This window comes from Nylanderia fulva, unplaced genomic scaffold (genome assembly GCF_048542155.1).
Source record: "Nylanderia fulva isolate GAGA-0341 unplaced genomic scaffold, ASM4854215v1 Scaffold55, whole genome shotgun sequence".
NCBI lineage: Eukaryota > Metazoa > Arthropoda > Insecta > Hymenoptera > Formicidae > Nylanderia > Nylanderia fulva.
In genome coordinates, this window is record NW_028190643.1 from 225,075 (window position 1) to 242,293 (window position 17,219).

A 17,219-nucleotide genomic window follows, 5' to 3' on the forward strand; every position below is an offset into this window, starting at 1 on the left:
AAAAAAGATAATAAAGAAAGCATAGATATATATATGCATATATCGAATTAGTTATGCTACATATTTTCCTTAAATCGCTCAAGTATATTTTTTTCTAATTATTTATTATTATTTTAAATTCTAATTATTTATTAATATTTTAACTTCATCCATTCTTCTATTAAACTAAAAAAATCATTCAATTATAAACATTGCACTGTACTTGTATATTGCAACATTATATATGTTGCTGCAATAATATAATCATATTAACACATAATGAATGGTTCGCATAAAAAAACATATGTGTGACCGGTTTTTTATTAATAAAAAATCTTAATTTTTTAAAGAATGTTCTAGAAACACTTAAGAATATCTGTCAGAAGGGATTTTATGGTATAGTTCTCTCACTTCGAGAATACAATTTTTTCTCTCAATGTAATTATAATATCGTTAATCTTATATCTGACTTCGCGATGTAAAAAAGAAAAGTCACATTTTCGGTTCGGTTGAAAAATTCTACTAAAAAATTGAATAAGGGTTGTTAATTTCATGTTCTTATAACGGTATGGGGAAAAATTAAAACAATACTATAATTAAAGAGTAAAAAATGGTCAAAGAGCACGATCTTGGTGTAAAGTTGTAATAAAACAATACAAGCAATCAGTTGTTAGACGTTTCGGTTATTATTTAATCATTTTCAGTGACAAACTAAAATACAATAATTGATATTAACATATATAATCGGATAAATAAGAATAATTAAAAAATATTAATAAATATTCTTTTTATTAGTAAAAAAAATATCTGCCAAATTTCATTTTTTTAACTTGTCCACAATTTGAGAAAAAAAAATCAAAAATGTAATTTTTATTTCAAGGAAAGATATAGGAAAAATGTGTTTATATGAAAAACACCTCTCAATTTTTATTAAAAAATTGAATAAGGGTTGTTAATTTCATCTTCTTTTAACGATATGAAAAGATTTAAAAAATATTATGAAAAGTATCCTTTTTACTAGTTATTTTTTTATTTTTTATTTATACTTTCATTTTTTCTAACTTAACTAACAATCTCTATTCAATTTATTTTTTTTATGGATCAGAATGTGATCATTTAAAAATATGCGTTAGAGAATTTGATTCCATTGGAAACTTTTATATTTCTTTTATTTTTCGTAAAATCAATTATTTTTAAGAAAAAAAAATAAAAATCTAATTTTTACTTCCCTCTTTGGAGGAATGTAACTTCTCAAGGAGAGACTAGAAATACATGTTTAAAACTTCTTAATTTTTGACAAAGAATTATATCCTAAAATTTGTCACATTTATTTAAAAATATTGAAATTATTTAGAATAATTTATAAAATATTTTTAATACTTTATTTTACCTTACTTAAAATTTAATTTTCTAAAAATTCATAAAATATTTATAAAAAAAATACAATTTTATATAATTTTATAGAATATATTTTTCTCTAAAATAAAATCAGATATAAAACAATCTACTCTATAAATTAGAAATATAAATAAAAATCTTTCAAATATAACAAACGTAATACAGTACGAAAAAAAATTATTTTCAAATAAGATGTGTTTATTTATATATTTTGTATAGAAAATACGTTTAAAAATCGAAAGGACGTCTTCCAGAATTTTGTATCGTCTAGAAAGAAATTGACCACTCTTTCTCGTTCCGAGATATTCGTCACGTTTTTCTGTTTTATACAGCCCTTCAAGCCGGAATTCTCGGATCTCGATTATGCGGACGTGGACTACAAATCTTACGGACCGATAAATTATAAAGCCGCCAGTATCGCGATCCTCCAAAAGCAAAAGCAGCAACGGCAACAGCAACAATTGCAACAACAGCAACGACTTTTGAGCAGGAGGCCGCAAATGTTGCAATTGACATTTTGACATATGCATAGACGACTTATGACCTAATCTTCACATGCGATTGGAAGAAAAATGGCGGACGAGAATATTCACTTTTATAGAGCCTTAGAGAAACCAATCGTAAGTTGCATGTGTATTATTTATTATATATATTCACTCGACGATACGCTATAATGAAATTACATAGATTGTAATTTGGGATTCGATCGCCTACACGATTTCGATTGATGATTATTTGTATTTCGTTTGTAGCAAACACTTTTTAGATTTAGACGGAACGAGACTCACGCTTTTATGTGATACACCTTATCATATATTTTTATTCGTTTTAGCATCTCTTTGGATTTTATTTCTCTTTTTATCGTCTTTTACGCGCTCGTATTTTGCAATTCAATCGTGTCGCCTCCGAAATTCGCCATTCATTGATATATGTATATAACGGGTGTCGCAAATTTCTCTTGAAGAGTTTCGCAGCATTTTCTTTCATTTGCGAATTTACTTTGACCAATTTCAAGTCAATTTTATATCAGAGAAATTCGATTTAACGCCATCTCCTTTTTTATATCTTCTCGACATATTTAAATTTTGCAAGATTTTTCAGATTAGAATTTTGCCGATTAAAAATGCAATTTAGATAAAATTAAGCGATTTTAGCACTCTAAAATTCAAATGTTTACTATCAAAATTTGTATAATATGCAAATTATGGAAAAGGTGGGTATCCATCAAAATTTTGTTTGCGAAAAAATTAACTTCAAAACCAAAGAATTTGTAAAAAAATTGCTTAAAAAAGTATATATATATATATATATATATAATAAATAATACGCAAACACGTAATGTGATAAATTTGCTATATGTCATGAATTTCTACACTTATTAAAAATGAAAATACACGATTGGATAGCTTTTTCGGAGAATTGTTAATAAGATCAATCATTTCTTCTTTTAAATAAGAATGTGGAAATTTGTTTACCATCCTACTGTTCCACGTGCATATACATATTTTTCAATATTTTATTGCTTTTTAAAGCTCTTACAATAAAAATGTTAAATTTAATTAAAGTTTAATTGCAGTTTGAGATGTGTATTGAGCGTTAGAGTATGTGTATAGATTCAACGGAACATTTATGAAGTTCCCGATGATCATTTTCCTAAATTCCACAATAATAGTGATCGATCATTTGTAACATATTTACACAGAGATCCCCGAAGACAAATGAGAAATAACACTGTTCGACAAGAAAAACACTGGAATGATACTAGTCACTTTACATCATTTTTTTGACATGTTGAATACGATTCCGATAAGCGATAATTGCTCCATTACACGTCATCATTTTGAGAAATTTGCAGTTGAGGTTACACAATTTTTATATATTTTCTTACAATATGTGACGGTTTGAAAAAATTTTATTGTAATAAAAAAAAAATATTCGTCAATTATAATTAATAAAATATTTATAGTTAAATATAAAGTATATTTTAGAAAAATTGCGAAATAAATTATTGAAAATATACCAAATATATAGTTTTAATATTTGTTCACTTGACAGTTATGCCGCTAAATTTGTTGTAAATGTTAAAATTAACAAACTTAAAATAGTTAGTAGGAATTAATATTGATACGCAGCTAAAAATTAAAAAATGTTCGCATGTTTGCGAAAATTATATATATGTACATGTAAAAAATGGAGACATTTTGCAAATTTTATATACTTTTCTACAAATGTCTCAAAATTGTGACGTATGGGACAATTTGAAAACTGCGAAATTGATTTAAAAAAAAATTAATGACTAGTCTTGTTCGAAAAAAAATTTTGTTAAACTGTGTAATTAAAAATGTGTGCGAAGTGTGAAAAGTATAAATAACAATAAAAGTTCTTCGAAAAAACATGTATTAGACATACGTGAAGTACCCAGTTATATACACAGGAAGCAAGAAGCACGAATTACATATTTTTTTACATTGAAAGTATACGTATGACAATTTTTTTCGGATTTCAGCCATTTCTTTTTGATACGCATCGTTGTATGCAGAGAGAATACTAAAATAACAGTGCATTTACAAGATTTGGAAATATTAATAAAGCAAAGGACAACATATTGGAGATGTTCAATTTTGTAAGAAAAGTCTAGATTTATGTAATATTAAGAAGATTACATTTGCGTCGCCTTTATTGTTAACGTGTAACGTCCAATAAAATTTTGTTGTATACAATGCATTACATTTACTTCTCAATATCCCATGAGAGATTAACAAAGTTACTCAGAAATAAGAAATTTTAATAATTTTTTTCTAAATAATTATAATATTAATATTAGAGTCTGGTAGCATAATATAATAAATGTATATAAATATATAAATATATAAATATATATATATATATATATATATATATATAAATATATAATAAATATAATAATAATATATATATATGTATAATAATAATAATATATAAAATTATTAATATATATATATATATATATATATATATAATATATATATGTAATAAACGAGATGAGAAGAGAGGAGAATGACTAATTCACAAGAGGATATGTTTCGTACAAAACCTATTATTTTGAATGTAGGCAAACGTGACTACCCCTGTATTTCAATTGTCTGTATGTCAATTGAGCGATTATTACTCCATTACCCAACTACTTCATATAAAGCAAATCAAGAGATAGAGTCAAGCGCCAAGTCACGTGCAAGCAACAGCGAGCCACACTACGAGCCCAGTTGTTCCTCATATTTCGGATTCTCAATAACGATCGTTCGAATTCTTCATAGGTTTAAAAAATAGTTTGAGTCTTAATTATGTAAGGAAAGTGTCTTTATTTTTTGTTTTACATGGTCTATAAGAAATATTACGATGCAAAGTTCTATATGTGAAAATTTATGTTAAGAATTGTCTACGTTGTTCATTATACAATAATTCAGATACAATACATACAATACAAAAAAATGTGGTAGCCTTTTGCTATTTTTTACAGAGGATTCTGGAGACGTATAAAATGTTGATACTAATTTTTGATTTTGACACTTATGCGTTTTGACAATTTGTATATCATCATAATGTGTATAATGAGGATTAACACATTCATCAGAATAGGTATGTGTATATTTTAAATATTAAATTTATAAAATTTATCTTTATTGCTTTCTATCTCACTCGGTCAAAAAAAGACACAGAAAAATAGAAAAAAATTGAAACCTTAAATGTTTGTAACGCAGCTAATAATTACGATATTGAAAGCCAAAAGTCTGTAATTTGAAAGAATTTTAGTGTTCATTACGTGGAATAATCAGTTTTGCAATAGCCGATGATAGAGTGAGAACTTGCTAAACTGATTAATAATAAAAGATCCACTTTCCTAAATTGCATGAAATGAATCAATTAAACTTAATGAGATAATTTTAATATTTATTGTAATAGTTTTTAATAGTTAACTTCTAGTAATTTAAAATTAATTTAATGCAAAATTAACATTTAATGTACAAATTAACTAAAAATATGTTAATTTTCGATTTTATCCCACACATCCTCACTTATATTAAAAAATAAAAATGAATATTTTATTTTGTAAATTTTAACAGATAAATCTTGTCACTAATAAAACAGAACATTATTTATTATGTAAAATTAAAAATAGATGCACATTGTGTTATTTTTACATTTTTTTTAGTTGTTTTAATAATTTAATATTTAAATTCAATTAACACAACAGTTATACGTTAAATTAACACATGAATGTGTTAAATATTTAACACAAAAATTTTAATGGGGACTGTTTTTAAGAAAACACAAATTTTTCTACTGTGTACTGTGTACTGTGAATGTATCGCTGATTAAGTAATAACAAAATTAACATTTAGTTCGCTTTAATTAGAAAAGCGGAAAATTTTAAGAGGAAAAAATTTTTTGACAAAAATTCTACCATATATTCACGTATATGCTGTAAACACGAAAAGTACTAGCCTTGATGCAGAATGCATATTTGCGACCAATAATGCCTGTCACAAAACGTTCAAACTTTGAATTTTGATAACAGAATCGTGCACCTTTCTCTGTCTCTCTCTTTCTCTTTTACAATAGATGCATATATCCTGAAACTCACTGAAATTACACGAATATGCGAATCTTATCTTATTGTTAGTGCGGTAGTCATTCAGAATGCTATTGTCATGTAATTTGAAACGGCCATTTTGCTTTCCCGTAGGAAGCATCCGATAGAATCCTAGCTGATCTTCCCGTATATGTATGATTTATGTCAAAATTATACATGCTTTCAATATTCTCAACCGTTCGAGCAGTAACAAGATATTTTATGTCGCGTGTATAAATTGCTCGATTTGTAAAAATTGTTTGCTTTCAAGTTTCAGACATACCAGAGAGAAATGAAGAAGTCTGTCTACGATTTTTGATTTAAAGCTGCGCTGAGACATGGAGGCCAAATCTGATAAAAAATTGTGATAAGACTAAGTACACGGAATTTAGATTGTCGCTTTCTTAAGTCTTCGGGCTAATAAAATCATTCTATTTGAGCATGAATATAGATAAGGTAATCACCGCTCAATGTTATATTGAATTGCTTTTGGTTTCGCTACGGAAATATTACTCTCTCTCTCAGTTACATTTTAGCTCAATTTCGATCAACATCGATTTTATATTTCAATGTCGCTTCCTCGTTCTTTTTTTAATTCGCGAAATGAAAAATTCTGAACTGTAAAATACAATTCCAAATTGTGTTCAAATCACGCTCTAAATTCACTGTTCCAAATCTAATAAGCAAAATTTAAAGTGTAATTAATACAAAATTCTATAACTTGAGCAAATGTCGGAAGTGAATTTTTTGAAATTTTTTTATAAAATAATATTTATATAAATAAAAAATATTTCATAAAAATTTATTAATAAATAATGTAAGATATTTCTCGACTTCCTTTAAATATATTGTAGATTCTAGTACAATTACTGTAACGTAAGTGAGAGAGAAAGTAAAGGTTTCTACGAAACATACTTTGCGAAAGATTTAGGAAAATGGAAGATACAAATCTGAACGAAGTGCTCACTGTAAAAAGTTCGACAAAGATTGCGAAACTAGACGTGCAATCGGACATTAAACCGATAAAATTAAAAGTGTATAAAAGAAGATGGTTGATGCTGGCCATCTATATGTTGTATAACAGTACGATGGCTTCTCAATGGATAGAATACGCGATAATAGCTAACATAGTCTCTAGGTATTATCACACGTTTCTCTTAATATTTAACACAGTAAGAAAATTTGTGCTTTTTTTTTTGTTAAAAATGGTTTCCGCTAAAATTTTTGTGTTAAATATTTAACACATTTATGTGTTAATTTAACATATTGCTGTTATGTTAATTAAACTTAAATGTTAAATTATTAAAACAACTGAAAGAAGATGCAAAAATAAGACAATATGCATCTATTTTTAATTTTACATAATAGATATATTATGTTTTATTAGTGACAAGATTTATCTACTAAAATTTACAGAAAAAAATTTTGATTTTTTATTTTATAATACAAGTAAGAAAAATAAAATCTAAAATTAACATATTTTAAGTTAATTTTTACACATTAAAACTATTAAAACTATGTTAATTTTACTCCAAAAAGGAATCAAACCCGATTCAGCGACTTTTGGATCTATATTTTTCTCTTGCATTCATTTATTTATTTCCGTAGGGGGGTTAAAGGGTTATTGAAATTAAATCTCAAATATGAGATTATTTCATATTTTAAAAATCTTGGCCGTGTCCAAGTAAAATTTGGTGCCTTGTGCACCGATGTATATTTAATTCTAACGAAAAAATTTAGTTTCGTTAGGATAACGCACTGTCATCCGCGATTTGGCTCTTATTGCCTGTCTTATACGTTTATTTTAAATTATTTTAAATTTTGTATTTATTTTGTGTTAAAATATTAACACAGTATTTGTGTCTTTATTTAACATCCATATTATGTTAAATTAACACAAAAATTTCTGTGGACCGTTTGAAACATGTGGTATCTGTTAAAGTTAACACAAATTTTTCAACTGTGAAACAATCATAAAAAATATAAGTGAATTTATGTTTTTCTTGTATTATTCAGATATTACAGAATATCTACGTTAATGGTCGACTGGACGTCGATGTCCTTCATGCTGCTTTACGCGGTGTTCGTTATCCCAGTGCAATATATGTCAGACAGGTACGGAAGTCTGAGATGGACTGCCCTTCTTGGCAGCGGCTTGAGCTGTCTGGGAGCATGGATAAAAACCTTCTCCATTCACCCCGACAGTTACCACATCGTTATCATCGGTCATTCTATCGTCGCATTCACGCAGGTTATTTTCCTAATCTCGTTAAAAAAATTTTATACTTGCACTCTATCTTCTTTTTCTAATCTTTTTCCTATCTTACTATATTTACATTACAGTAAATTTTAATATCTATATGTAAAGTATAGATGTAGTAATTATGTAAGTAAATGTAGTAGTAAATATAGTAATTATAAGTATAGTGACTATACATCTAAAATAAATATAATATCTACAGTAACTATACAAATATAGTTATTAGATGTAATAACTATATAAGTAAATATAATAGTAAATATAGTAACTATAAGTATAGTGATTATATACATATCTAAAATAAATATAATATCTACAGTAACTATACAAATATAGTTATTAGATGTAATAACTATATAAGTAATATAATGGTAAGTATAGTAACTGTATAGTGACTACATAAAATAAATGTAGTAACTATATAAATATATAGTCACTATATAAATAGTTATTAGATAAGGTAAATATAGTGACTGTGTAAATATAGTATGTATAGTTGCTCTATAAAATAAATATAATAAATATAATAACTATATAAAGTATGTATATACAGGGTGTCCCACAATTTTCGCAAATTACAATACAATCATTACAAGAAAATTCTCGAAAAAATGAATTAAGAAAGTATTTGTCATTTTTCATTTCAAACAGTAGTTTGTGAGATAGAAAGGGTTAAAACTGGTCAATTGTAGATTAAATAACGATTAAATAGACGCTACTGTTGAGAATAAAAATCAGCAAATATCTTTTAATTTATTTTTTCGAAAATTTTCTTTTTACAATATTTTTATTAGCAAAAATTTTGAGATACTGTATATATCTTCCACCACGTTTTCTGTTAATGACAATTACACTGTACTCTATTAGACTCTGATTCTACCAATACCAGGACGCTTGGCCGCTCAATGGTTTCCTTCTAACGAACTTTCGACCGCGACGTGTTTGGGTCTTTTTGGTAACCAAGTGGGAATAGCATTCGGTTTTCTCTTGACGCCTATAATAGTGAAGAATCACGAAAATCTAGATAACGTTGGCAACGATCTGTCACGTTTATGCTGGATTGTTGCTATTGCTACTACGGTTGGATTTATTTTAGTCATCCTATGTAAGTTGAATGCTTCGATATGTACATATATGTATATGTAATATGAAACCTATATGCAAACGACAGGCACGTCTCGTGCATCTAATGTGAATTATTCAATTTTTATGTGTTATAATTAACATAGACCTGAGTCCAATAATATTTTAATTTTTGTACAATTTCTCATGACTATTTTTCTAATTTAATAAACATAAAGAACAAAATTTTGGTTATCTTATATATTTCTTCAATATTAATTTTAATTAATAAAATTTATATTTTTTTTTATACAATATTCTACATATTAAATTATAATAATTTAAAGTTAATGTGTATTTTTCATAAAATAATTTTTCATAAATCTAAATTAGAAAGTCATTTATTGTATATCTCGTATATCCAAATGTCTCGTATCTTTTATATATACATATGTAAATATGTATATCCTGCATGTTCCGCATTTTATTAATATGCATCCAATGTATTAAAGAAATTTTTAACATATTAGTGGAATGAAAAATTCGATAATATCGACATCTCATCTTTTTTCTAGTATAATAATATTTTTCAATTTTCAATGCGGTCAATCCCAGTTTTCATTTGGTTCGTTTTTTATTTACATATGCCAACCACGAGAACATATATACGGAATTAATTAAACTACAGTCGCGCATTAGGAAAGATAACGTATTGTTTTTAATTCTCTCAAAGTGCTTTCGTGCATCAGTATTTCAGGACGAGCCAAAACTGCCACCAAGCGAGACGCGAGCCCTGCAAAAATTGAACCGAACAAAAAAAGGAGAGCCTTTCGTCGCGCCGATTAAAAGACTTTCCAAGAACAAAAATTACGTCCTGCTCTGTAATTCTCATGGCTTGAACGTCGGCGTGCTGAATGTCTTCGCTACATTGCTCAATCAAATATACCTCCTGCACTTTGAGGTAAGCCACTTCAAAATGTTTAACTATGTAACAGATAAAACTTCACAGTTGAAAATTTTGTGTTAAATTTAACAGATATCACATGTCATCCCGAACGGTTCACAAAAATTTTTATATTAATTTAACATAATATGAATATGTTAAATGGAGACGCAAATACTGTTAACATTTTAACACAAAATAAATACAAAATTTTAAATAATTTAAAATAAATTTTGTGTAAAATTAACATAGCTTTAATGTAAAAATTAACTAAAAATATGTTAATTGTTTAGATTTTATCATCCCCACTTATAAAATAAAAAATCAACATTTTTTCTTATAAATTTTGTCAATAATAAAACAAAACATATCTATTATGTAAAATTAAAAATAGACGCACATTGTATTATTTGTACATCTTTTTTTCAGATATTGTTTTAATAATTTGACATTTAAGTTTAATTAACACAACAGCAATATGTTAAATTAACACATAAATGTATTAAATATTTAACCCAAAAATTTTAACGGGGACCATTTTTAACCAAAAAAACAAATTTTCCTACTGTGCTAGAAAGAGAGAATATCGCGAACAAATATTTTTATGCATTAACAACATTTAAAAATATATTCACGTCCATTTCGTTTAAAATCAAAGATACGCATATGTATTTTAGAATGGAGAGGAAGATGCGGGTAGAATTGGATTAGCTATGATTTTCAGCGGGATGATTGGTACCGTTGTTTGCGGTATCGTTCTTGATAAAACACATAAGTTCAAGTAAGAACGACTTTGTTTTAATGCAATTCTAATTTATTCTGGCGGTCGTAAACTGCTCATTGTCAAAAATCATGTCGATATATAGCTATTAACGATTAATAATTTATACTTTTAGAGAGAGTGCCATTGCTGCATATTTTCTCACATTGTGCGGCCAAGCACTATTTGCCGTATTTATTTGTCTCGGCATAAATTGGATGGTATATGTGTCATCCTTTATTTTAGGGTAATATATCAATACATTTATATATATATGTATTGTATATACATATAATGAAATATTATATGTATTATAATAATACAGAGAAAAATATATTATATGTAAAATAAATTATACGAAAAAATAAAATAAAATTTGTCAACGATATATTTTAAGCAATGAGTCATTTAAATTATTATAATTATTATAATTTTTAATCCGTAAAAATATATATATATATATATATATATATATATACAGAGTATCCAATTTTAATCGATCATCTCTAAAAACGTTTTTATTTTTGATTATACACTAACAATATCTGACAATGAGATAAAAGTTGTTTGATTTAAAAAAGGATAGAAGATATGGTGATACTGATTTTTTCCTGAAAGGTGCTTTTCAAGATCATTTGAAGATTATTTATGTTTTTTAAATGAAATTATTTTAATTTTTTTATATAAAAAAAAGTTTGTAGCATTAAAACATTCTATTGTACAATAAAAAATAAAAGTTTTTAAAAATGATCAATTAAAATTGGACACTCTGTATATATTTTTTACGGATTAAAAAATTATAATAATTATAATAATTTAAACGACTCATTGCGCAAGATATATCGTTGACATAAGTTATTCACTTTATTTCTTATTGCAACATAATTATAACATTTATACTGACGAAAATTCACGTATCAAGTAAATTACATCAATTATGTGTGATACAAGAAAATGCATCATTTTATTATTTCGTATAATTTATTTTGAATATATTTTTCTATATTAATTCTACTACTATGTGACTCCTGAGAATAATATGTTACTTTCTTGGTGTTTCATGTTTGATAGATTTTTCATGTGGGGATACCTAGCAATGGGATATGAATTGTGCACCGAATATACGTATCCGGAATCGGAGAATATGTCTGCAGGAATTCTCAATATAACGAATAACATTTACGGCGTAATATTTGTTATAATACTTGGAATAGTATTGCAAGCATACGGAGATATTCCCGTGCACGTTGCCTTTTGCTTGATTCTCCTGCTCGGCTTGATTATAACCATTTTAACGGAAGACGAACAAAGACGACAGGATACAAAAAAGAAGGCTCAGTGTGAAAGAACTGCGAAGCTCGAGGACAACATCGATAACATTCCAGAAACCGATCAACTAACTCATAACATTAATTAATAAATATTTTGTAAATATCGAATTCTTTATTATATTTTATATTTTAGAAAAATATGTATATAATTTTTCAAATAATTGTGATTTTATTGATGAGACATGAAATACATCAATTATGATGAATTTTGATCGATATTTCTCTGCATCTCTGCTCAATATGCATTTGCAATGATAAAAGCGTAAATAATAAATGCATATAGTCGGGTGAAAAAAAAAATATATATATATAATATTGTATATACATATAGTTATCTATTTTATAAATTTTCTTTTAATAATGAAATTAATTTTTGCTAACAAGTAATATGGCGTACTTTAATATTACCTTTATCGTATAAAACGAGATTACTTCTTAAGAAGATTAACTTTATGAGAAAAGCTTTAACACGATCTAGTATCTAAAAAAAGGCAATGGATAAGCTATGAGGGAGGTTTGTGCACATTAAAAATTATTTTTTTCTTAAAGATCGGAAATGCTCGTAAATTGTTCTTAACTTTTGTAAAATATTCTGACTTTATCTTGTTATACGCGATAAGAGCTTAATTAATTCTAAATAACAAAACTTAGGGCTACCGGTAAAATAATCGTTCTGTAAATTCTAATTTTTAAACGCTTAGACAACACTCGCGATCCGAGTAATTAATTAACCGAATAGAAGCAAGCATTCTCCAAATTAATTCTTTTCTTAAGCTCTTCTCTTATTTCATTAGTTTGGTTTAAAATCGAACCCAAATACTTAAAATTGCTGACCCGCTCAAACATTTTATCTCGAATGATCAAGCTTCCGCAATTATGAATACTCTGGATTCTATCAGTGACCATATATTTAGTTTTTTCAACGCTTACTTGCAACCCAAGTTCTTTCGTTTTATATAATAAAGTTTTAGTGTTATCAATTAATGTTGCTTTATTATCTCCAAGCAAAGCAATATCGTCCGCATATGTTAACAGCTGTGTTATACCGTTTAACCGCAGACCATTTTCACTTTTCTGCATTTCTTTAATAGCATATTCCAATACTAAATTAAACAAAAGAGGTGACAATGCATCCCTCTGCTTTAATCCGCTATGAATGTTAAAAGTTTCCGATATTTGGTTACCTATTTTTACCTCTACCTCTAGAATCTTTTAAACAGATTTGAACCATGCTAACCAATTTTTTAGGAATCCCCAGCCGAATTAAAATTTCAAACATTTTCTCCCGTTTAATCGAATCATACGCTTTTTTGAAATCAATAAAAAATTGATGTACCGGTTGACCAAATTCCCATTTTTTCTCCAAGATTTGCCGAATAGTAAAGATTTGATCTGTAGTCGATCTGTTTCTTCTAAAACCGCATTGATGATCCCCACTTATTTCCTCTACATATGGTACAAGCCTCGTCAATAAAATGTTCGACAAAATTTTATAACAAGTAGGTAACAGTAAGATGCTCCGATAATTATTACAACTCATTTTGTCACCCTTTTTGAAAATCGGAATTATAATTGAATCTTTCCATTGTTCCGGCAATGCTTCTTTATTCCAAATTAAGATAATTAATTTCTGAATTTCCTCTATTAACCTACTTCCTCCCCATTTCATTAATTCCGCCGGAATCAGGTCGATGCCCGGTGCTTTATGATTTTTTAATTTTTTAATCGCGCTTTTTACTTCTGAAATTGTCGGTTCGTTAATCAAAGGTTTCGCCGTGTGAAACTCAAAATTCTCTATTTCCCGGTTGCTTTCAGATTCAACATTCAATAACTGATCAAAATAATTTTTCCAAGTATTTAGCACTCCCGTTGAATTCGTAATTAAATTATCGTTCTCATCTTTTACCATTTCCGTCCTAGCTTGGAATTCCTTTCTAAAATTATTTATTCCCATGTAGATACCGCGGACGTTACTGCTTTGACAATTTTCATCTATTTCTTCAATTTTACGTTTTAAGTATTGACGCTTTTTATTTTTAAACATATTATGAGCCGCTTGCCTAATATTAAGAAACTGATTCCGAGTTTCAGCCGTATTTTGAGTCAACCATGCGATACGCGCTTTGTTTCGTACTTTAACAGTTTTTACGCATTCTTCGTCAAACCACGGTTTGTTTTTGTGTCTTTTACAAAAACCAAACGTGGCTTGCGCCGATTTTACGTATTTTGTCCCGTTCTCTTCCCTCGGTAAGACTTTGCACATTTAGACGTTTGGAACCAATTAATTGCCCGTTAGTTTTGTTTAACGAAAGACGTTCTCTGATTTTGGCAATTACCAAATTTATTTATCGCTCGCTTATAAATTCCGATTGCGATTTTCAGAGTAACAACTCGAATCTTGTCATCCGTACCCTTGTGAATTTCAATGATTTTTCCTAATTTCCACTTCAATGGTGGCAAATTATTTTCTTGTATTAAAACAACGTCGTTAATTGCGATGTTGGGCCTTTCTGACTTCCATTTAGTTTTTCCTTGCAACAAAGTTAAATATTTTTTGCGCTCCACAATCGCCAGAAATCTTGAGTTAATTTTGGAATTAACTGCCAATAATCCAATCTGTTGATCGGTACGTCGAGTACGTCTAATTCCGGAATAGCTGTTAATGATTCCCCGATGAGAAAGTGACCCGGTGTTAACGGTTGTAAATCTGTGGGAGTTGAGGGCAACTGACATAAAGGCCGTGAATTTAAACATGCCTCGACTTGTATTAACACGGTAGCTAATTCTCCACATGTCAAAAACGTGAAATCTATGACTCGTCTCAAGTGAAATTTACAAGATACCGGACACCCTGTATAAGAGGAAAACAATGTCTCATGTCTCGACTAGCACATTCCAGAAGATACATGTCCAACCATCGTGCAAACTCGTGAAATATAACAACATGGAATAATAATTCTAAACACATTTATTGGAATCAACATATGAAAGATATTCCCGTAAACGCGCGAGGAAAGTTAATTATGTCGTTTTCGTTCCTAATGTGAGAAATGCGCAATGTACCATTAAAAATGTATCGTCGATTATATATATGTACAGATATTACTAATGTATTTACATTCTCGTGTGATATGCGCTTGTCTTTCTCAATTAATAGTTTTAACCTGTTGCTTTTTCTTTCAAAGCACCCCACTATTTATCTATTTATTTAATAATTAATATATATTATTTAAAATTTTTTTTAAATTAATAATTTTTTAAATAATATATTATTTAAAAAATAGATATATAAATTTGTTTTCCTCAATCAATAGATTTAACGTGTTGACTTTTTCTTTCAATGCACCCCACTATTTTGCTATTTATTGAATAATTTATATATTATTTTAAATTTTATTAAATTTAATAATTTTTTAAATGATGTATTATTTTAAAAAAAATATATAAATATATATATAAATATTTAACAATCATATATAGTAGGCCAACTAAACGAGCAAATAAATAAGATGTAAAAAATTTTTTTATTAATAGTCAAATCATTAAATTAACATTCCGTTACAGAATCGATATAAATTGTAAACGTTTCGACTGCACTACAGTCTTTATCAATACATAAAAATTAAATATTAAAATATAAAGTTAGATGTTAAAAATACAAAGTTAGTTAAATATTAAAATATAAAATTGAAACGATTCTTCGCTGTTGACCAATAGATATGCAAGGCGATTGGTCTGAGATGCCAAGTTATGCGACATTTGAGCATGCTACGGATATAATACGCGAATTAAATCAATGTCAGAGAAAATTAAAAAATCTTTCAACTTACATTATCGTTTTAACAAGTCCTTTTCCCCGATATTTCAAGTGTGTGTTGCGAAGTCTGAATACCAAATGTCAAAATAGAGAGCGTGATGTATTTATTTATTACCAATGTTTTTTCTAAATTATGATTCAGCAAATTTTTTAAGTATGTCAAAATAACTACTGTCTAACAATTCGGTGTCTGTATTTAAATTAATTCCATTTTTCTGTTCTTTAATGTGGATCATTTCAGATATTAGTCTTTTATGGTAATTCTTTTCATGATCCATAATTTTAATATTGTCCCAGTCAAATGTATGTTGTTCGTTTAGAATGTGTTCCGTGATAACCGAATGTCTAGCAGAGTCTAATTTAATATTATTTTTATGTTCTTTAAGTCTCGTTCCTAACTGTCTTTTTGTCTGTCCGACATATGTGGCGTCACAATCGTTGCAATTCAATTTGTAAATAACGTTAGAATTCGTGGGGCAATTATTTTTGTCTTTTTGAACTTTTATGAAGTCATTCAATTTTTTAATGCAACGATATGCTATCACTACGTCAGGTCTTCTTATTGCTGAAGCAACTTTCTCAGATATTGATTCTATATATGGTATGACAAAATATTTAATGTTAGTATTAGTATTATTAGTATCTGTTATATTGTTATTATTAGGCTTGTTAAATTTCTTAGTTGAGAGATTTTTTAATCTGCGTTTTATTTCTGTGAAAATTAGATCAAGAGGATAACCATTGGATAGCAAAATGTTAATAGCTTTCTCTATATTTTTTTTGTGAAATTGCGGATGTGATAGTAATAAAGCTCTATCTACCAAGTTATAAATTGTTCCTATTTTATGACAAGTCGGATGATTTGAAAAAAATGAAAGTAATCTACCTGAGAATGTCTTTTTGTGATACCAATCTAAATAAATTTTGTTATCTATTACTTTGATCATTATGTCTAAAAAGCTTATACAACGATTATCCTCCTTTTCCAATGTAAATTGTAGTCTATCGTTATAATTGTTGAATTCGTTCAAAACATATGTAATATTGTCAGCGGAAGTGC

At 27.6% G+C, this 17,219-nt stretch overlaps 1 protein-coding gene across 4 annotated transcripts; it reads left to right on the forward strand.

Annotated features, from left to right (window-relative positions):
• The first annotated feature begins 4,583 nt into the window (after positions 1 to 4,583).
• LOC114934558 (choline/ethanolamine transporter flvcr2a-like) lies at positions 4,584 to 12,548 on the forward strand. Of its 4 annotated transcripts, XM_029307220.2 has the most exons (10): positions 4,584 to 4,699; positions 4,874 to 4,992; positions 6,258 to 6,442; positions 6,841 to 7,124; positions 8,003 to 8,237; positions 9,114 to 9,351; positions 10,058 to 10,269; positions 10,929 to 11,032; positions 11,148 to 11,258; positions 12,083 to 12,548. In XM_029307220.2, exons 4-10 carry the CDS (start codon positions 6,922 to 6,924, stop codon positions 12,426 to 12,428), a joined length of 1,449 nt encoding a protein of 482 aa, XP_029163053.1. In that variant the 5' UTR covers positions 4,584 to 4,699; positions 4,874 to 4,992; positions 6,258 to 6,442; positions 6,841 to 6,921; the 3' UTR covers positions 12,429 to 12,548. The 4 variants fall into 4 exon arrangements, with proteins under 4 accessions (XP_029163053.1, XP_029163069.1, XP_029163062.1 ...); XM_029307236.2 differs by having other exon boundaries at positions 4,584 to 4,992; positions 6,912 to 7,124; XM_029307229.2 differs by lacking the exons at positions 4,584 to 4,699; positions 4,874 to 4,992; positions 6,258 to 6,442 and adding an exon at positions 6,455 to 6,683.
• The last annotated feature ends 4,671 nt before the right edge of the window (positions 12,549 to 17,219 follow it).

Coding starts and splice junctions, on each gene's coding strand:
- LOC114934558 (XM_029307236.2), top strand. CDS start 6,922: ATGGAAGATACAAATCTGAACGAAGTGCTCACTGTAAAAAGTTCGACA. Junction 7,125..8,002: donor ATAGCTAACATAGTCTCTAG/GTATTATCACAC, acceptor TGTATTATTCAG/ATATTACAGAATATCTACGT. Junction 9,352..10,057: donor ATTTATTTTAGTCATCCTAT/GTAAGTTGAATG, acceptor TTCGTGCATCAG/TATTTCAGGACGAGCCAAAA.